This window comes from Ornithodoros turicata, chromosome 3 (genome assembly GCF_037126465.1).
Source record: "Ornithodoros turicata isolate Travis chromosome 3, ASM3712646v1, whole genome shotgun sequence".
Classification (NCBI taxonomy): domain Eukaryota; kingdom Metazoa; phylum Arthropoda; class Arachnida; order Ixodida; family Argasidae; genus Ornithodoros; species Ornithodoros turicata.
In genome coordinates, this window is record NC_088203.1 from 96,095,494 (window position 1) to 96,117,106 (window position 21,613).

Sequence of the window (21,613 nt, forward strand, 5' to 3'; positions counted from 1 at the left end):
TCGCACCGAAGAAAAAGTACGTCGCTCGCGCCTTGAAGGTGCTGCATGATTTAAAAAACATTTAAGAAATTTAACAGATGCAGCTCTGGAATGCAAAGGGTGGATCTCAGCATTGCATGATGCGATGCACAACCTCTGAGTGACATGCCTGCTGCTATGGACATCACATGTTCCCATGAAAAGTGGTTACAAAAAGAACCGACGAGAACACAAACTCGACAGATTTTCTTGAAATGGGCTTCCTTCAAATGGCACGATCACAAACGACATTGTAATGCCGATGTAATTAAACTTTTTTTTTTCACTCCTAAGGTCAAAATGCAAATGGGATATAGTAGTAATAGCACTTCTGAACTGTTGTCTGCACAGAGGCTTCCAGCTGCCCCATTGCCCTGGAACCCGTAACCACTTCCGACGTCTTAGAAGCAGTAGCACAGACACGCCCCACCAGCCACAGCATGGCCGCCCAGTACGAGGCCTGGCACAGGAACTTTGGATCAGCACTCTCGTGAGCCTCATCGGGTTGTGACCATTCACAGTGTAGAGATGTATAGTATAAGTGCTCTAAAATACTGGGATCAAGAAATACGGTGTCAAGCAATAGGGCAAGCATTGGACTCAGTGGCAATACATCTCTGTCCCTCCAGTTTCAGCAGACCAGAGGAAGTTTATAAATATGACAAAAGGATTTCATATTTCAATGCTAGCTATATCCCCTTCATTTCAGATGTATAGTATGTTCCCCATAAAACGTGTGATCGCTAAGCACAGGAAAAGCAATCCAAAGACGGTGACCTGATAAGAATCTGCTGACGAATGACCCCACAGACATACCTAGCTAGCTGTTCCCTGCATTCCTGACTTTACCGTTTATTAGTAGTGTTTTTCAAATAGGCGTATATTTGTGTCTGGTTAAATTTGTATTCATCCACCAGTTCAAGGCATGCAGATGTGGGGACCGCAAAGAAATTCGTATTAAAGTGGCAGTCTGGATAAAAACCAAATTTAAAGAAACGCTATTACATGCTCTCTTAAGATGCTTAGAGTGACTCGCAAAATATTTCGAGTAACTCCGCAGCTAATAATTTTTAACTGAATTTTATAGCAAGAGCTTTTTTGGCCGTAACGTCGCTGTCAGTAGTTCCCCCATTTCTGTTGTGCCAAGCAATCAAGCCACAAAACTTGCCGATTATGTTTTTCCACATCTCAAAACAGCCCTTAATCATCCCAATCTCCAGCGTACACCCTCGTGACATCCTCCAAAGGTGTGGTAGCTTATGCTCACATGGGATGTGGGCATGTGGTTTGTTTTCCTCGAAAGATGAAAGTCACTGAAAAGGTTAGCCAGCTGTAGGACTCGAACCCACATCTTCTGGATTGCCAGTCCAGGGCTCTACCAATTGAGCTAAGCTAACACGCCTTCTCAGCGACTTCCACTCTCCACCACTCTCTCTCACTCATCCTCCTTTCACTCTTACATTTTTGCTCACTCATACACACATTCATATGACGGGATCGACGCAGGCGGCAACTCTTGAACATGAAAGAACTGATGTTCTGAGGCTGGAACAACGTAGAAGGGACAAATACATACAAAGCCTCAATTTGCCTAAGAAATTCAACGATGAAAGATGAAAGTCACTGAAAAGGTTAGCTAGCTGTAGGACTCGAACCCACATCTTCTGGATTGCCGGTTCCTTGTTTATGATGAAAGCTACAATGCTGTGCTGGACAAAATTTTGCATTTCACGTCTAAACTTAACTTAGTCCGCCAATCGACAGCTCTGGCGAGTCATTTCAAAGGGGCGATCGCATCCGTTCCAGTCGATTTCGAAACTATGCTGACATTTTGTCCCTCGTTGACTGCTCACCACCACGGTATTGAAAATCCCACTCAAAATAGTGGCTCAGTTTGACTATTATTGAATTAATTACGTGACAGGAGCAGACGCCAGATGTTGAGAGTATGCAGGAATTCACCCTCTGGAAAAAGGTGAAAACATCATTCCCCACACCACCAATCAGAGGCACAGGCTTGAAAAAAGGGATGCTGCGGCAGTGCCTCTCCTCTGAGCGAGGCCCTCCCCCTCCTCCTGTCTCCTCCTGTCAGGGAGTGACGCCATGCTGACCTCGTTACTGCATCGTTGCGGATGCAGCGACGACCTTTACAAAATTTCATTCCACATCTAAGCACTTTTTGGACAAAAAAATTAGCCAAGTAGATTGTCGGCCAATGCTGAACATAATGGTTCCAATTTCATAGACGGGTTTCTGCATGCGACTGTTTCTTTAAGGTAAATGACTTGTTACAGCGATTCTACCGTACTAAAGAACCAGCACTTATTTGGCATTTATTATCACTACTGTTCTTTGCTGGGATCAAGCACCATGGACAGGAATTTGCCACAGCATAATACGAAACGCAAATGGCATTTACTTGTACCGTGCTGGATAAGTATTTGATGATGCAGCCCGCAATTTCGATAGCAATACCGCACGTAGGAGCAATGGGAAACAAACATTTCTGAGGCGAGAATGACCTAAAGCACATGGTTATATATATATATACAGGGTGGTCCACCAACCATGATAGAAATTCATAGTAAAAAACGTAGGCACCGGAGAGAGACGCTGTCGAGGGATTTTTTTCTGCCAATAACTTTTGCCACATATTGGTAACATTTTTATTTCATTTCAATTGATGGAAAGTTAATTTCTTGAATTGAACTTCGAAAATTCCCAAGGCAACCTAACGTTTTCTTTGCAGAAATGGGTTCCCCGTGGTCATTTTACTCAGTATAGCACATAATCCCACTCGTAATGCAATGACAATTGCCGAAATAAATTCGCCGAAAATTTGTGGAAATGAGCCCTTGGCTCCGCCCCTTTTTTGACAGCTCGTAGTTTGAGCGCAAAGCTGCGAAGAAAGGAGGTTACATTGACATGCCACACGAGGGGGGAAAGGGATACAAGCCTTACCCACGGAACAAACACGCGCGGTGAGTGTGGGAATCAGAGCTATCTTATCAAAAATGAGGTCACACGACCGCTTGTAACCCTTTCCCCCCTCGTGTGGCATGTCAATGTAACCCCCTTTCTTCGCAGCTTTGCGCTCAAACTACGAGCCGTCAAAAAAAGAGGCGGAGCCAAGGGCTCATTTCCACAAATTTTCGGTGGATTTAATTCGGCAATTGCCATTACATTACAAGTGGGATTATGTGCTATACTGAGTAAAATGACCACGGGGAACCTATTCCCGCAAAGAAAACGTTAGGTTGCCTTGGGAAATTTCGGAGTTCAATTCAAGAAATTAACTTTCCGTCAATTGAAATTAAATAAAAACGTTACCAATATGTGGCAAAAGTTATTGGCAGAAAAAAATCCCTTGACCGCATGTCTCTCCAGGGCCTACGTTTTTTACTATGAATTTCTATCGTGGTTGGTGGACCACCCTGTATATTGATTATCTGCAATCGCAGCTCTGACTGAAGATACCTACATACTGTACAGAGAGCAATTTTTCACTACCCCAGTTAGAAATCTTTTCTGAAGCATATTACCTCACACCAAGAAACATATTATTTGTACTTAATGCACATTTAGCGTAGCTGTTGCGGGTAAGTTGTTATGTGATGTCTGCACTATATTTGTGCCATACCATGTGCATTTTGGGGAACAATATTACATGATTTTTGCTCAGCCGCAGAAAAAAAAAAAGAAACTGTGCTAGGTTTAGTTGCTTTACTAACTCTGTGAGTAAAATATCATGTGCACATTAAATGTTTGCAATGTGCAACACACAGAAACAAGAAAAGCCCCATGTTGTGCCACAGGTTGTGTGTCTACCAATCACTGATGTGCTAGTGATATATTTGTACAACAACAACAACAAAAAAGTTTTACTATAACATACTGTAGTACTTAATATAAAAGACTGCCCTGCAATGCAAGTGTTCTACATAATAAACATCTTATTCAAGTTCACTGCTAACCACTTCTTGCAAATTACAACACAGAAACAAGATCACCTTTGTAAAAGTATTTCTATTTCTGGAACTACAATTCCTCATTTTCTTGATCAATACCAATAAGTCTTCGTTGGAACTCTGTCTTCTTTGATGCCATGTTCTTCCATGATCTCTTGTTCAAAGGTCATTAGCTTCGGCACAAAGGTAACGGATTCAAGGGCCTTTGCTGGCGTGTCCTTGAGTTGTTCTGCAAATAATGCAAACCAATGTTATGTGCTGACCATAAATGCACACATGGAACATATCCAAAGATCTTCATAAGAGTACCGCATTACCATGCATTTCTCGGCACGCCGGGATAAAACGGAGATGACCAGCATGCCAGAAAAACCCGTATTTCCCCGATTCGCAACCAGAGGTGTGATTTCGAAAATCTGGTTCACCACGCAAAATCTGGCATGCTGAGAAATGTGTTGCAGTACGGTATGACGTTGTGCAAAACTGTCTTACCACCTCACTTTTGTTGTTTTATTTGTTATGGATACTTAGTTGATGATTATTTGTGATGGAGAATAAGAGTTTGACATATCAACGAAACGTTCATGTAACATAAGTAACAGACTCCAAATAACTGTAATAACAACAAATACAATAATGACAAAAAAATCGAAGCACTTCATCTGATAATCAGACAAGAAAGGTCACATACCAACGTAGGTGCTCTTGGTCTTGTAGTCGTACGTCCCCTCCGCTGTGAGAGGTATGGGGATAATGCGTCCCGTTCTGACCGACACGCGAACCCGCTTGCCATCTTCTGTGTACCGCCATTCTATGGCTGTTGGCTTGCTGCGAGCAAAGTGGTTAGAATATCACTTAATCTCATCCTGGTCATCGGCATTAGCATGTTCTTACTTGTCTGTGGGATCTATTAGTGACACTTGATTTGTTACTAGCAGTGGATTTTCGTTCTTCACCATCTGTCCGCTTTTACCCGACTTGAGAAACCGGTAAGTCTGTAATGTTTATCGTTTGCTTAGATTTTTCTTTAACGATCTGCAAAATATAAAGGTAGAAGAGACTCACACAGTTGAGACCTTCCACGATAACCCAGTTCCGCTCTTTGACAATGTAGTTCACTACTCCTTGCTTTCCTTTGTCTTTTCCTACGAGTATTTCCACCTGATTATAGAAAGAAACAGTTCAACTGATAACTGTGAAATGCACACATGCCCAACGGCGTGCACCTACCCGGTCACCTAGAAAGTAACTCCATTCCACAGGTTGCACGAAGACAAATTTACGTCGAGTACCTGGTTGATTTGCTTGCTTGAACCCCTCTGTCCATGGCCGGTACATGTTATAGCGAAACTTCTTGCGTTCAATTACTTTGTCGGTGTACTGCGGAGCGTTTGGTGTGCGCCACTCCACCTGAGCCATTGCCCTCTTTATGTACGACTCGGGAAAATTGGAGTAGTCTTTCGGTAGGCGCGACGTACATTGCAAGATCGCGGTTAAGCGCATCTTGTTTGCCGATTTATTCTACTTTGTGAAACAAAATTAAAAAAGCAACATCACAAGCACAGCCGAAAAACACAAAACCATCACTGGATTGGATTGGATTAGGGAACGAAAAAGTCAACTTAGCACATAGTTGCTCAGCTTCTTACAATTTCATCGTCATGGTACAATATGGGTGATTCGAAATACAAGTCGTTTGCTTTGAATAACGCAGAACGTTGCAAATATAAATAAAGAAAAGCATATAGTTGTTTTTTGTTGAATTGGCTAATTATACATGATGTTTTACGATTGCATCTTTTGCTCAATGTTTCTGCGACCTGCTGCTAGGAGGGTGGCGGCTGCTTTCACACTCGTGCGAAAGATTTCGAGATTTAGGAGAAAAATATGTCGTCTGGTATCAGAAATATCGGAGTAAGTGCATTTCTTATGAACTCATTAGGTCAGTGCACATTACGGAGCAATGAAAAATGCTTGAAATATCCTACAATACCGATCCGCACAGTGTAGCACTTCACCCGGTGCTGACCTTACTGTGACTTTGTAAGACTTGCAGCTATTGTTTGTGTAATGACGAAATTCTGCGTGATTCCAGATAACTTTACTTAAGAATAATATGATGCACTGGTCGGTGATATAATGTGGCAGTGAACGTAACTTTGTAGGGTAGCACATTTCACGTAGCCGCGAAGAGCAGCGCGCTGTTTTCGCATGTCCGTGTGCCAATTTCGTAAACATTTCTCGCAATTTTTTCAAGGTATGCCTTTTGAGGAGAGGTTTTCCCAAGCCGACATCGAAAAGGCACTTCTCAGGCGAGATGCGTACTGTTACTCTGATTCCCGGAGACGGCATTGGACCCGAGATATCGGCGTCAGTTCAGCAGATCTTTAAGACTGCAGGGGTAAGGCAATGTGAAACATTGTTTTGGAGGAAATATTTGTTCTTGTTTCTGCGAAGGTTCCCATTCAATGGGAAGTTGTTGATGTGACACCGGTGAAGGGACCAGATGGAAAGTTTGGTATTCCACAAAAAGCCATCGACTCTGTGAACAAACATAAGATTGGACTGAAAGGCCCTTTGGCGACTCCAATCGGCAAAGGACATCGTTCCCTCAACCTCGCTTTACGACAGTGAGTACTCCGATAAACATGATTTCTTCTATAATATGCACCATTACAAACAATAGCGGTCCCAGCCAATCTCCTGTGAGGCAGTGTTCAAGTAAAGTAGACCTGCTTTGCCAAAAACATGCGAATCATTGTAACTATAGCATGGTGAACAAAATTACAAAAGGTATGTCTGTTACTCAAAAACGTGTGGTTAATGAATTGATGCAGAGTGATACTGATGGGTAGAGGATATCGTGCCTGGTGATGAAACTCCTCATTCACCACCACTAAATAAAGTTGTTGTTGTTGTTAGGATGTGGAGGTGACCACTCTCTATGCCACCCAGGGACCGCCACTGGTTCCCGGTAAAAAAGGGTCTTATATGTGCATGTCATTGTTCATTTGCATGACATTTCACTCAATTTGCTTTACCTAGCTGTCTGGGGAGCTGTAGCTCAATCTGCATTTCTTCATGCTTCACTCCTTCTTGCTGTCCTCTCTCCATCTGTCCACGTCTGTACGCCACTCATAGCCACAGTTGCTTTGCGGCGCTAACACAGAATTTAAAAAAAACATACTAAGTTACAGGGAGTTATACAGGGTGCTTTTCCTTAATCGGGACATATTTTTTATTAAAAAAAGCTATTGGAGCTGCATAAATTTAGTTTTTGCAGGTGGGTTATACGGCCAGGTGGCGATGCCGTAGGACGTCGTGTGGAACTACCGGACTACTGATTAGCTCAAATTCATTAATTAAATTAATAAATTGATGATTTCAGGAAAAAATGCGTGATAGCGGAGTTGGAGCCAGTCATTATCCAAATCCATTGTCCTTCTGACATTCTGAGAAGCGATAGATAGAAATTGTTGAGATAGAAATTCCTGAATTTTGCTATGCAAATGAGCTGAAAACAGAAATATGTATTACTTGAGCTCAGAAACAGTGACAGGCAATCCACGTGAGTGGGCCACGTGCTTTGGAACGATGGAACTGATTGGAGAAGGCGCTAATCCGTTGGCCAGATAGACCGCTCTACGACCGTGATAAGGTGAAGGTCGCGTCATTTCTGCACTTGAAAAGTGCTTAGTTCTAGTTTCGGCTTATTTGTATAGTGATATTTAGCAGTTTATATCTCAAGGTACGTTCGCTTCACAGGGTGTTTAATAAGGACAGTGGATATAATGACTGGCTCCAATTATGCTATCTCACTTTTCCACAAAAAATCCTAATTAAGAAAATCAATAATTTATGTAATTAATTATGCGCTTGACGGCTGTGTCATATTGCGCACAAAATGTCCGCCTAGTCCCGAAACCGACCTGTGAAAACGAAAATCACGTTGCTCTAATAGCCTTTTTATAAAAAAATCTGTCTGAATTTTTTTAAAAAATACATCCTCTGATAATGAGAGCAAACTTTGACGAGTTTAAATAGTTTTCTGACAATACTAATTTACCTGGATGATGAAAATGACTACAAAGTGTTGTTTGAAAATAAAAACTAAAAATACAGGGCCTTCAACTTATATGCCAACGTACGCCCCTGCCGCTCCATCGAGGGCTACGAGACACCCTACCGAGACGTCGATGTTGTGACAATCCGAGAGAACACTGAGGGTGAATACAGCGGTATTGAACACGAAGTAAGTAGGGGCCGTTCGCTACACCGAGTGTTGCAGCATCATGTATAGGAAACGTGTCTAATACTTGTATTGCTTGCGTAGATTGTGAGTGGAGTGGTCCAAAGCATCAAGTTGATTACGGAACCTGCCTCGAAAAACATTGCCAACTTCGCCTTCGAGTATGCAAAGGCAAACGGGCGGGCCCAGGTCACAGCTGTGCACAAGGCTAACATCATGTGAGCAACCACAGTGTGTATTTTTTTTGCACGGTACCGTACTTATTCGCATCATTTGCACACTTTTTCGCCCCCCAAAGGTGTGAAAAGTTTTATTCTGTTGTTTTGAGCCATGAGTGTAGAACAACTACAAGAACTTGTAGAAAGAAAATTTGATCCTAACCTGATTTGCAGGCGTATGTCCGACGGTCTGTTCCTGCGTTGCTGTAGGGAGGCAGCCGAAAGAAATCCTGGTGTTAAGTACAATGAGATGTACTTGGATACTCTTTGTCTGAACGTAAGAACCGTCTTTATGTAATCGGCAACTTTCTTTTGTAAGCTCGATGCCGTCCAATTTGGCACGCCTGCAACCTTAGCGAACTGCACGTAAACACATATCTAGAATATTCACAACTTAAAGAAAACATTGTACACTTTACGTGGACAATACTAGGTCATTGGCAAGTGTGATTTTCGTATGAATTTGTTTTTGATGTTATATCTTGGTTTGCTAGCATATCAGAAGAAACCATCTTTTGGTAGTAGTACAGTAGGCTCTCATTAACTCAAACTCGAGGGGACCAGTGATTTTTGTTTGGATTATCGGAAGTTTGAATTATCAGACATGCATCTAAATGTACGCCGCAGGAAAATATTTTGTTGTGGCGGCATAATTTTGTGGTAGGGACAAGTTGCCTTTTTTTAGTTTAGTGCCAACGCGGTGCTGCTTAGTCAAAGCAACATTGCGTTGGCTGTTTTCGGCTGACAGGAATGTTTTAAAATGGAGTAAAAAGTTTGAATTAAGCAAAGGTACTGTTTGAATTAAGCAGCTTTTCAATACACTGCAAGCACAGCAGGCCAAACAAAAATTTCAAATTTGTTTGAATAAACAGGAAGTTTGAATTATCAGGGGATTGAATTGACGAGAGTCCACTGGGTATCTTTTGCCACACCCATAGAACTCATCACCAAACGACGCTTCTTAGAAGCCACATCATAGGTAAAGAATAAGAATTTAATGAACAGGCATTTTTAAAATATGGGAAACGTGTGGTACGTTTGACAGACAACTACAAAAATAAAATAAATTAAATTAAAAATTGTACCCTTCTAGCCAATGGTATGGCTCATGATCTTAGTTGTCTTGAGATTTGAACTGTGGTTCATGTCCTATTAGGCAAGGAGATATGGTACTCAACAAATGTTTGTTTATTCTGCTGCCTGAAATACTGCAAACATATTTTTATTCGCGATGTATTAATTTTCGCGAATCGAATTTGGAAAGTTATTCGCGACTATCGAATTTCGCGATTCCAGTCTGTTTCCTTCCGCAGGATCAATGTCAAGCTGTGTTCGCGAGTACAATTTTTCGCGACTTTTTTGCGGTCGCGAAATTCGCGAAAATTGATACATCGCGAATAAAAATATGTTTGCAGTATGGCATTATACAGGGTGTTTATTTTTATTCATTACAGAATTTTTATTAAAAACTAGCGGAGCAAAATAGATGCTGTTTTTGCAGTTGATTTCTACGGCCAGGCTGACATCCCCTCGAAGGAAGCATGCAACTACAAGATGACTAATTACCTAAAATTCATTAATTAACTCTTTAATTAGGGGATTTCGGGCAAAAGCGGCAGATCAGAATGAGAGCTGAAACCGAGGCGACCTGGAACGCAGAGTGTACAGCCCTCATTTCACGTCAGAGGGCCACGTGATTTGGAGCAATGGAGGTGATTGGCGTAGGTGCCACCTGCGGGCCAGATAAACCGCTTTCCCACCCAGATAAGTCTCCGTCGGCGAAAGCGATGCGCTTTTCGGGTGCGCTTTTTCAGTTTCGGCTCATTTGCATATCAAAATTCAGGGATGGTTAACTTAACGCAAGTGCGTGTTTCAGGATTTTTTAAATGTGGAATGGCTTTCAACTAGGATGGTCTCTCATTCTGATCTCCCGCTTTTGCTTGAAATACCCTAACTAAAGGGTTAATTAATGCATTTTAGGTAATTAGCCATCTTGTGGTTGCACACTTTCTTCGAGGGGATGTCAGCCTGGCCATAGAACTCAACTGCAAAACCAGCATCTATTTTGCTCTGCCAATTTTTTTAATAAAAAATTTGTAACGAATAAAAATAAACATCCTGTATAATTGCATAATGAGGGATATATGCTATTGTAGGTGTGCTGCACATCGTAGTACTGTTTTAATTTTGTTTCAATGTCTATTCTACAGATGGTTCAGGATCCTTCAAAGTTTGACGTTTTGGTTATGCCCAACCTTTACGGTGACATTCTAAGGTAAGTAATGAAATTGTACACCTGCTACATATAGTTGCCTCAAAATATGGTTAGGGACTTGTGTTTCAGGGTTAAACCCCGTAAAACGTAGAAAGCAGTCATTTTGGGTAAAACCAAGAAATCATCGAAAACCAACCTCAACAAAGGGCCAATTGAGTCACTCAAACAGACACGGATAGACACTAAGTAGTTCATACTTGGTGCTTCCCGTCACCATCTCAATTCATGTGAAATGTGGAAACCTTTCTTTCCTTCTACACCCAAAAATTTGCTCTTTCACGTGATATCACTCGATTTTACCATTTCACAGCTCTTGACATATAACTAGGGTTCCGTGTTTTTGGCATTTATTCCTGGGGAGTTTTGGTGGGTTTTTTTTGGCATTTATATGTTTTGTCAAATTCTGATATTTTCAGCATTTCAAAACGCTTTCGCCATAGATAGATGCAGAAAAAAATTGGCAGCTATAATCACTTCATTGTTTCATTTTCGGCATGTAGCACCATATGCAGGAGTATAATTCTGAGTTTTTTGGAACATTACGGCGGGTGTTTTTGAGCATTTTTTTGCAAATGCAGAAAACGCATAACCCTACATATAACCCAATGTTTGCCACTTTAAAAAAAAAAAATACATGAAACCCGAAGGCACAATGGTCTAAGTACGCACATGGTTACGGGTCATATCTTTTAAATGAATGCATGGAACACAAAATGTACACACTGACCAATTGCACCTCGATTAGAGTTGATCCTGTTGGTAGCTTTACCACGATGGACATAATCAGTAATTCACAGTATCATGATCTGTCAACTTTCCAAAAATTGTCTCATGTACGTGCAGGAATAGCAGGCATAATATAACGGAACAAACAAATCTATGGAAAGGGTCGTGTTACTTCAGCTCGTGTCCACATCACCCACATTTCTTTTATTCTCGTCCAGTCACAGCAAAGTCCGCTGAGGAATTCGCATCGATCATGCCTATCGCACATCGTGTCGTCATCCGTACGTTTACGTCCATCAATAGTACGTTTGCAGACGTCACTATTGCTTTCAGAGCCAAGTTGTTCCCTTCTGGGCACTTCATCCACAAGCACCCATTGCACCCTTGTTCACGTGATGTTAACTAATGGTAATGTTCAGCAAGTCCATTACCTTACGATTAGGGGTGTCTCTTTAAAGTCTATGCAGAAAGTACAGCTACCCCTCTCTCTGTGAGGAGCGTGCGTACGCTCACTTCAGTGTTCTTTCACTAAGGAGCTCTCCACTTTTCACCCTGCATGGCATGATGGATAGCTCTAAGCACACTGGACTAGCACTGTATAGTATCAGGCTTAGTACAGGTTTAGGTAGAGTATGTCTAGAGCCTGAAGTTATAGGGTTTTACCCGATTCTTCCCCGAATTTGCACCCCGAATTGAAGGTTGCACGAAAGTTCTTGTTCAAATAAATCTTAGTTGCTCCTAACCGTTTTTCATGTTATGTGTGTGATTCCCTCTTCGCGGGCTCCTTGACAGTGTTTCTCTTTGTTTTTTTCCCTTTTCGACGTTGCCTCTTTAGGGTGAAACCCGATTTTTACCTGGCAAATTGCCCTCACTGGGATGTCTGTAGAAATGCATTAATTTACTTGTTTGGCAGAATAATTCAGTTACATCACCATTTGTATCAAACCACTACAGTTAGTTGAGTAACTGAGCCCGATTTCACCCCGAATTGAACGTACTGGAAGTTTTATCATCCGAATTCACATGAATTTAGTGCACACGTTTATTTACCCGATTTTTACCCCCCGAATTTAGAAAAAAATATTTCCCAAAAACTTCAGGCTCTAAGTATGTCTCAGCAGTGTCAACAAAATGCTTTTTTACTGCCTAACATAGGAGATGGGTGAGGTGTCTTGCTTCACATTTAAATGTCCTTATCGTTTCAGTGACCTGTGTGCCGGCTTGGTTGGCGGATTAGGCGTGACGCCTAGTGGCAACATTGGCTCGGACGGAGCCATCTTTGAATCCGTAAGAGTAGCCTTAGTTTGCTTCAATGTATTGAGAATTTCTTTTCTTCCTATGCTTGAAGCACAGAAACAAATATGCCACCACACATATTTTGGCATGCATGTCGCGTCTCCCACGGTTTCGTGTACGAGCGGGTCAACATTTGTCACCTGCAATTGTGGTGCATTGTTGAGCATTTCTCAAACTGCGTTGTTCTTTTATTTTAAATTTCACAGCTCTGTATAAAAGATGCATAACGATTGCAATGTGGGCTACTTCGCGCATGTTGTACATTTAGATGGAGCAAACAACGTACTAGACTACAAGAAACGAAGAAGGCGCGGAAAGGAGTATTTTGTGTTGTCTTTTTTTTCTTCTAGCCGTGTCACTTGCTCTATGTAGTCGTATGACATGTACATATAATGCTCGCAAGTAATGTTTCAGTTTAGTTCTTAATTGGTTTAATTTAATTGATTGATTGATTGATGAGGCTGTTCAAGAGAGTTCCTCTTAGTGGTGATGCGTGACTATCTAGAACCACCGTCTGAAGATTACATAGTGCATAGAAAAAAAAATTACATATGTCTCTGTCTCTCTTTAGCTACACACATACAACTGGTAATTTTTCATGTGGTGTGAATGTTTTGCATTTGAAAGCTCTGCAGAAAAATTATATCCAGGAAATAGTGATGTGGTGAAAAGTGGACTAGAAAAATTATGTTCTACATCGTATGATTACAATTATCTCTGTGCTCGCTTTATTACCCATTACATTACGAGATTCTGGAACACCTAATGTCTGGCGCCCCCTCTGGGCAAGATGGCCGGGGTGTTTGCCCAAACCACCACACACACACACACTCACTCTCTCACTCACTCTCGACCCCCTCGGAACGACTCTGCAGTTAGTTTGGGCAATATGTAGACGACCGGTTTTTCGGACTCTCTCTTTCGATGTGTCAAACTCCCACAAAGAACCGTGACCTTAGCCATAGGATTAATACGTTTTTACTACCCTTTTTCCGGTCAGATCGAAGTCCAAAGGCCCGATTTTCCGGACTAAAATGCTTGCGAACAAGCACCAATACGACTATTTTCGGCGTTACAGCGGCAACTTTGAAACCGCCATTTTGGATTGTGCACTTGGACTGGTAATTGGAATCTTAGGCAATACTGCTCTAAAACTTTTGGCAGTCGGGACGCTTGTCAAGTTTCTGTTTGGGCACGCTGTCGCTGTTCACAAGCAAGCGGATATCACAGGCACCATGTGCAGGAGGGCAGAATTACAGACTTCTTTAGTGCAGTTGAGGTGAAATGAAGTTTAATTTAGTGACTGTCGGATTTTTCTGACTTTTTTCCGGTCACCGCCAAGTCCGGAAAATCGGTCGGCTATATGTTAAATATCCCACTGCAGATTAGTGCATGCCCTCTGCAGGCAACTGATTACTTTTTCACTTTGTGGACTTCATTGACAGTGTCCAATGGTACTTACAGGTGCACGGCACTGCCCCAGACATTGAGGGACAGAACAAAGCCAACCCTACAGCTCTTCTACTGAGTGCAATCATGATGCTGCGCTACATGAAGCTATCTCAGTTTGGAGACGTCATCGAGGCAGCTTGCTTTGACACCATCCGTGAAGGAAAAGTAAATACATTGCTCTGCTTAAAGTTGGTAACAGCTAGGAGATGATGTTACGATATACTAGCACCGAGATCCTTGCAGAATTCTGTCTTTACATGGGGCATGTAGTGTCAGTGCACAAAGCAAGCTGCTGTTCTGGTGGGAGAAGATTTTTTAAGCTCTCTTAAGCTTTATTGCAAATTATTACTATTACAGCAAATTACTTTTATTTCGTAATGCATTATTAATGCCATTACATTAATCAGATGATGACATTACTTTGACAATTTTCCTCTTTACACATTACCGATGATAGTAATCAGTTTCTGCAAAATCACTATGTATGAATGATTTTGTGAGAGCGATGTGCATAATCTAAATGGCATAGCCTACCAGGCACAATTCCTAACTACTGTCTTGTAAATTTGGGAACTTTCCACCCTAGTAATGAGTAATAATGTAATGCATTATACCCAATCTCTGTTCCCCAGTATCCCCCCCACACATTGTAATGTGTATCTGCATTATATTTGAAGCACTTTTGCCACAAAATAGCACCCTTTGAGTTTTTTCAGTGGAAGCATTTAAGTGGATTCTTAGCCCTAAAGGCCCCTTAACCCTGATGGTGTTGTCACGCAGTACCTGACAGCTGACCTTGGCGGAAAGGCGACCTGTTCGGACTTCACGAATGAAATCTGCTCCAAGGTGGTTGCAGCTCAAAAGTGAAAGTCGGTGCTTGCTCGACAGACGGGGACTTCACCAACATTAGTACAGCCGATCGAGAGCCTTGTTAAACAAAGGAACGAAAGCCATCTTCTGCACCGGTTAACGATGTCTTTCAGCGGGCTTCCTTGCGCCCAGACGACATGCTCGCTCTGGTTAGGCCTCCTAGAGGGCAGTAGTGTAGATTTGCAAACAAAGTACACTTATGCATGTTGAAGATGGTGGAGATTCAATCTAGTCTTTCAAGAAGAGTTGTAGTGAATGTCTTTGTCTGCTGCACAACAGAGCCCTGGGAATACTGGGTCACTTGTTTTTATTCGTATGTGATTTACTCTGGAGCATTTGTCTGAAATAAATGCAAAACTCATAAGCTTATGGCTGTGTCCATTATTTTCAGAGCAGTTCAGATGACACTATGGGCAGTTTGCACACAAATTGAATAGGTGTGGTGACCTCATTTTACATTCAAATTTCAGGACTTTTGTGACAGAATGCCAGAATAAATAGTAGAAATTCCTCAAGAAAGACATGCACAATTAATCTCTATGATATGTGTTGCATTTTCAAAGAAAACATTATAACGAGAGTTTCCTTTGCAATGCATCGTGCCATGTTGGTTGACTTCCATGCAAAACTCCAAGCAGTGCAAATGTGCCAAAGTGGCCGAACAGAATTGAAATCTCATGTTGCACGACCAAGCTCATCAAAGTGCCGACACTGCCCAGCGAGGCGAGGCCTTGAAAGATTCCTGGACGTCGGGTAGAAGTTGTTCGCGTGTTAATGTCCTTGCTTCTATTTCCTTCGACCTCCTACGCCCCAGGTAAGTGAACTTCAATGCCAGCTCACTTTCGGAACGGCGACCTCGCGCAACTACGTCGTAGATTAGCACCTTGCACGACCTTGAAACTGTCGCTCGAGCCTGACCGCCACGTGGGTTTTCCGAACAAACCGCAAGGATATCCCACTGTGCCAACATTTTTCTCCCGCGAAATGAGATGCCTTAACGTGTCTTTTCATGCAGCACGCAGAAACCTACGTAGTTCAACGGACAATGCTCTTCTTTTTCTCCTGTGAGGAAAGAAATTCAGGTTTTTTCGTCACCAATCGCGCAGCCTGGCAACGGTCCCGCGCTTTTACGCAACGAAGAAAACGTAGCAACTTTCACGCATCAAAAAAGAAACCGCAAAGCGAAACGCAGAAGACAACGGAAGTGTAGCAAGCGGAGCCTGAACCAATCAGGAGGGTAAGAAGGGACTGTCGTCATATCCTTTCACGGCGCACGCGCCACTCCCCCTGAAAACCACGAGGGAAAGCAGACGAAAGCTGGAGGAGCGGTGTGGTTGCCACGGGTGCTGCTGCTGCGTGCATGCAAGAAACGTGTGCGCGCTTTGTTCATTGTAGTGTGTGTGGATTCAAGTGACCAACGTCCAGCATGGCGTTAGGATACCAACTGGACGAAGACCGTGATGTGAGCCTTGCAGCAGAGTGCCTCGTGGCAATGTCGAACGCAAGACCTCGAGGTCCATTCTCGGACTCTGACCGGCGCAGCCCGGTATCTTTGGTGACGACGGATGGCAGCAGTGACTGGCCACGAGATGATGACCCTGAACTCTCCGGATCATCGGTATACATGATCGCCAGGATCTTGGCAGACTTGACACGCATTCCGCAGGATCAGCCGGTTAGGCCTAGAGTGCGCGCCGCGAACAAAGCAGGCGAGGCCACACCCGGCGTGGCAGTTCGGACCCCGGGCTTGAAGAAGATACACATGTGCACCTACGTGGGCTGTGATAAGGTCTATGGGAAGAGCTCCCATCTCAAAGCTCATCTTCGAACGCATACGGGTAAGTTGTCCCTGCTGCACGACTGATATAACGGATTCTATTGTAGCAGACGCAACATCTGATCCGATCAATTCATTCACCCGTACACGCGGTGATGCCCGCTGTGTCTGTTCTCAACCCGTTGTTAATTTATATGGACATTCTGGAGCTAGGCAATGGGCGTGGCTGCTGTTGCGTTCCCGTTTCGGTGCGGAAGTTCGCAGGCCCGGACTTGCTTTTGGAGGGGGGCGTTTCCCTTGTAGCAGACGACGAACACAGAGATACCCTTGTTCTCCGTTTGCTACGCGATCGGAGTTGAATTTTCTGAAGTTTTTGTACGGTTGTTGAACAGCACTCTTCATACTTGTAGGTCCACGACTGTAAACTTTTCCAAGATCGTGATTCCAGGTCTCCTTTGTTGCAAACCGACCGCCGAACAAAGAACGGTTCATGGCGCAGAAACATTTCTTTTAAAGTACGCATCAGCTGTTGGGGGAGTCGGTCGTATTTGAATTAGCAGTGGGGGCTGTGTTGGCTGTATCACCCGGGGGAAGATGAGATTGTGTTGTTGTGCTACACGACTTTATCGTGCATCTGTGACATTTCGATAGCCTGGATTAAAACTGCGTAGCACCTGCAACGAAAGGGGGTTAGGTGGGTGCCACAAGGTACCGGGAGGGCGTTGATATGTGAGCGTCTGGAGCGTGTCCGAACGGGCTGCAATACCGAGGTGGATGATCTTAACAAGGCCGTCCAGGCAACCACTCCCGTTGTCCTGTAGCTGGCCTTTTGTTCCAGACGCGGCCTTGAGCAGTGGGGCTGCTCCTTGGCCATCCGAACATCCTCTGCCTCGGGCTGCTTGTACACGTACAATAAAACAGAGGGGTCCCCTTCCTCAGAAAGGTCTTTTGTTTGCGACACTTTACGACCCCCCACTTCTCGTACTGCGCACCTTAGTTCGGGGACGTAGATTTTGAGCTGATGTAGGTGGCTTTGATTGGGAACGAGTTTGCTTCATTTTTTCTTTCTTTTTTTTCTTTGTTCGAGAGAGTGTGCTCTACATCGTATTGGTGATTTTTCCCCCTGCTGTTCTACTTTCGAGACAGCAAGGAAGCGCGCTGTTGAGATGCAGTTCTCTGTGAAAGTCAGGGCCGGTTTTGGAGATTTTTTTCCACGGCATGGCTAAAAGGAGGACCACAAAAGTGGAAGGTCTTTTCCTTCTTTCTCTCTCTTTTTTGTGTGTGTGTGTGTGTTTGGTACGTCAGGAAACGCTGTTGCCATGTGGAAGTATATTTACCTCGCCTGGTGACGTTAGATAGTCGTGTTTTCTGCCTTTTGGCCGAGCGATTTGAGTATGGGTGATTTATGAAACGAAACTGACAGTTCTGGGTTTCGATGTTGGCTATATACGTTTCGGAGGGGCTCGGGGAATCTGTCAAGGTTAGGATTCCTGTTGTCTGATCGCCTCGTGAAAGGGAGCGGGCGACCCAGATGTGTAGAAGGTGGTGTTGGAAACTACGCCCGTTCGCTGCAGGTCACCCTGCTCCACTTCCGGGAGGTCCGGGCAGTCAGGCTTGGCAGGCAAACTGCGTCACGGTTGCTGCTGCTACGTGGACGTCCTTTGAGGCGCCAGAGCAACAGCTGGTACGATCTGCCCCCCCCCCCCCCCTCTTCTCCATCTACTTCGGTCGCTCGCCCAAGCAATCCCCGCATTTCTAAACTAATTTCTTGGCCGCCGTTGCTGCAGGGTAGTGACTCCACTAATTTCGTCAGTGTGGGCGTCTGCCAATTTTTGTTTTCGCGGAACGGGTTCAACTTTTTGTCTTCGAGGAAAGGGTGGTTCGTGACCTCCCCAAGGCAAAAGTGCATGTACAGATGACAACGACCGTGATTGAAGGTTGAAAAGCAGCGCCATATCTAGGAACGGCCTGTCGCTGAAACTGTGATTGTTGTCAGGGCGCAGGCAGACGACAGGGTCAGTGCGTAACCGGTCGTGCACCGTTGGCATTTCAGGAAGTGCGGCACCGAAAAAAATTCCATACTACGCCAAGTCGCAAACGTGGGACAAATTCACCGGAGCAGCACCCACATCCGGTGCTTCCACTTTTCTCGGTGGGCCTTTTAATTTTTTTACTTCTTTGTCCTTCCTTTTAAAAATGGAGGGAGAACCATGAATGCGACACCGGTTATGAATGAACGGCGGGGATCGGCAAAGACCACGGTCTTTCTGAATGGGAAGGCAGCTGGCGCGGGGATGTTCACTGCCTCGCCTTGCACCTGGCCCAGCACACGAGGACTAGCAGAAGGTACTGCCTCATGCCAGGTGCGACCATCTGTCGAGTAGAGCTGCGAGACTGGATCCTGCCGGACGTACGCGACAGCTGCACTAGTCTTCGAGGGGGAGGGGAGAAGGAGGTGGGGATTTTCATTCGCGCGCGGATTTTTATCTACACCGTACTTTAGAGTTCGAGCCCTTCGCAGTTCACACTCGTTGGGTCTGGCTGTGACGCAACGGCGGTGGGCGCTTGCGTCACGTACTATATTGCGTCATGCCGTTTTGTGGATTCCCCGGGGTTATCTTTAGGTGGTTGGGAAAACAGAGCGAAGTGTTGTGGCCGGCTGTATGTGCCCCTGCCTTGTGACATCTACCTTTTGCAAGCGGGAAGAATGGCGGTATTCCGAGACTCCGGCACTTGGGCACAGCGCAGTAGACGGTGGACGAAGTACACGCGACCAGTGACGTAGCCGCAGGAGGGTTTGGGGGTTCAACCCCCACCCCGAAATCGTACCTTCGGTGTATTTGGGAGAGGATCAAAGAGGGTAAATCCCCCCCCACCCCCCCACCATGTAAAGTTCCCGTAGAGCCCCTCCCAAAGTATTTTTCTGGCTACGCTACTGTCCGCACCAAACAAAAAGTGTAGAGTAGCCATTTTTTCATGACAGTGCCTGTATGGGCTAGTTTGTATACATTCTTGTGTGTCTTGTCCGCATGCTGGTCACCTTGCAAGTGATAAGATAACCCATTCGTTCCTATATCATTCTTATAACTGTGCATTACAGACGAGAACGAGACACAGGCTCGTACAGATCCCGATGACCCCCCCACCCCCATTTCAAATAAAAAGTGGCGCGTGAAATATCGTGACGCAGTAAAACCGTGCGATTTGGTCAGCCCCACGTCGTCCGAATCACCTAGAAAAAAAAAGAAGAGAGAAAAAAAAAGGAACGGGTCTTGCTTTGTCGTAGTTAAAACTTCCTTATCACCCCAATTGCCCATTGACGTGTTTGTGTGACGTGAGAAACGAGCCCCACACGTTCTTCGAAACTTCCTCTCGCTCACAGCTGCTTTGTTTTTTCTCTCTCTCCACAGGCGAGCGGCCCTTCCCATGTACGTGGCGGGAGTGCGGCAAACGCTTCGCGCGCTCCGACGAACTGGCCCGCCACCTGCGTACCCACACGGGAGAGAAGAAGTTCGCCTGTCCCCTGTGCGGGAAGCGCTTCATGCGTTCCGACCACCTCAGCAAGCACGCCAGGAGACACCCTGACTTCAGGCCACACATGCTGCTCAATGCCACAGCACCTCGCACACAACAGCAGAACACCAGATCTCCGTGAGAGAAACTGCAACTGTGCCCCACTTTATTCCATGGATACGTTAAACGGGGGATAACGCAGATAGGTTATCTATTTTTTATTCGGCTGTTCCAAACGCGCACACTTCCTGGGACCTCGACCAGCTCAGTTGTTTACGGGGACAGACTTGGGGAGGTTTTGTGATGTCCCTGCTTTTGACGAGTTTTAGGGCGGACCCCTGGAAAGTCGGCCTGGTCACCTGCTGCGAATGTGTATTCTCATTGTTAAATTCTCATTGGCACGAAAGCAGCACGTGATGATTCAGGGTCCAGGAGACGGTGACTGTGCAGTTTTACCTTGCAGGGATATTAATGTTCGTAATTTCAGTTAGGTCGCTGAGTGTACCTGTCGATGGGATATTCCATGCATAGTGTGGAATTAGAGCATTTGCTTTTGTTTGTAACCCTTTTAGATAGTTCCTTTATGTATGAAGTATCTGTTACACCTAGTTTTATATATGTGTGATGTAAATATTGTAAAGTATTTCACTGAGCATTTTTGTGCATTACATTCTAGGTTATATGTGTTCTAATCTGTGTGTGTTTTTTTTTTTTTTTTTCTTGTATAGAGGATGCAACTGCCAAAGTGTACTTACTCCAATGTGTACATATGTAAAGGTAAAATGTATAATGTATATCTGTTCCACATGTTAGTTATCATTAAAAGAGAATACGGCAATAAATGTTTTGTTTTAGGACATGACATACTGTAATGCATTAATGTCTGTCTTGTGTTGCATATATTTCTTTCTAAATGTTGAGCCTCCTTTGGATGGGTTTCACATTGAAGTCAATTGTTTTGTTCCATATTGTGTTGCATGTGTATAAATCAACTAAAGAAGATAATTATTGGGTCGTTTGTTTTATTTATGCGTACAATAAAGTTTTCAACGCAACATACTCACCGTTTCGTGTAACATCATTACACCGCGCTCGGCTGCATGGAAAGCTTTCTTCTGTTAACTGCAAGATCGCTGAGTTTCGTTTTTGTGTGATTACGGATGGATGAATGCGACTTTTGGTCTATGGTGACTGCATGCGTGCTCGTGCTCTCCTCCTCATGCTTTCTGCCATCCTCTCGTTTGGACGTCC

At 44.1% G+C, this 21,613-nt stretch overlaps 4 protein-coding genes and 1 non-coding gene across 8 annotated transcripts in view; 3 read left to right on the forward strand and 2 right to left on the reverse strand.

The window, feature by feature from the left end:
- LOC135388889 (katanin p60 ATPase-containing subunit A-like 2) overlaps nt 1-2,620 on the forward strand; it is a 52,027-nt gene extending 49,407 nt beyond the window's left edge. For all 4 annotated transcript variants that reach the window (XM_064618757.1, XM_064618756.1, XM_064618755.1 and 1 more), the window contains one exon: nt 370-2,620. In XM_064618757.1, coding sequence (XP_064474827.1) covers nt 370-512 — 143 coding nt within the window. In that variant the 3' untranslated portion in view covers nt 513-2,620. The remainder of the gene's footprint in view (nt 1-369) is intronic.
- Nucleotides 1,343-1,415, reverse strand: Trnaa-ggc (transfer RNA alanine (anticodon GGC)). Its single transcript has one exon. It is a non-coding gene; the product is annotated as a tRNA-Ala (tRNA).
- A 1,404-nt stretch (nt 2,621-4,024) lies between the features above and the next one.
- LOC135388892 (large ribosomal subunit protein uL24m-like) lies at nt 4,025-5,590 on the reverse strand. The gene is made up of 5 exons (XM_064618761.1): nt 5,217-5,590; nt 5,052-5,147; nt 4,881-4,981; nt 4,678-4,814; nt 4,025-4,215 (listed from the first exon to the last, which is right to left on the reverse strand). Exons 1-5 carry the CDS (start codon nt 5,487-5,489, stop codon nt 4,079-4,081), a joined length of 744 nt encoding a protein of 247 aa, XP_064474831.1. The 5' UTR covers nt 5,490-5,590; the 3' UTR covers nt 4,025-4,078.
- A 204-nt stretch (nt 5,591-5,794) lies between these two features.
- On the forward strand, nt 5,795-15,441 carry LOC135388891 (probable isocitrate dehydrogenase [NAD] subunit alpha, mitochondrial). The gene is made up of 10 exons (XM_064618759.1): nt 5,795-5,900; nt 6,244-6,387; nt 6,444-6,616; nt 8,109-8,238; nt 8,320-8,453; nt 8,628-8,730; nt 10,664-10,728; nt 12,660-12,741; nt 14,215-14,367; nt 14,983-15,441. Exons 1-10 carry the CDS (start codon nt 5,874-5,876, stop codon nt 15,067-15,069), a joined length of 1,098 nt encoding a protein of 365 aa, XP_064474829.1. The 5' UTR covers nt 5,795-5,873; the 3' UTR covers nt 15,070-15,441.
- A 916-nt stretch (nt 15,442-16,357) lies between these two features.
- LOC135388893 (Krueppel-like factor 13) lies at nt 16,358-21,421 on the forward strand. Its single transcript, XM_064618762.1, has 2 exons — nt 16,358-16,910; nt 20,260-21,421. The coding sequence occupies exons 1-2, from the start codon at nt 16,499-16,501 to the stop codon at nt 20,502-20,504; spliced, it is 657 nt and encodes a 218-aa protein (XP_064474832.1). The 5' UTR covers nt 16,358-16,498; the 3' UTR covers nt 20,505-21,421.
- Nucleotides 21,422-21,613: the final 192 nt, after the last annotated feature.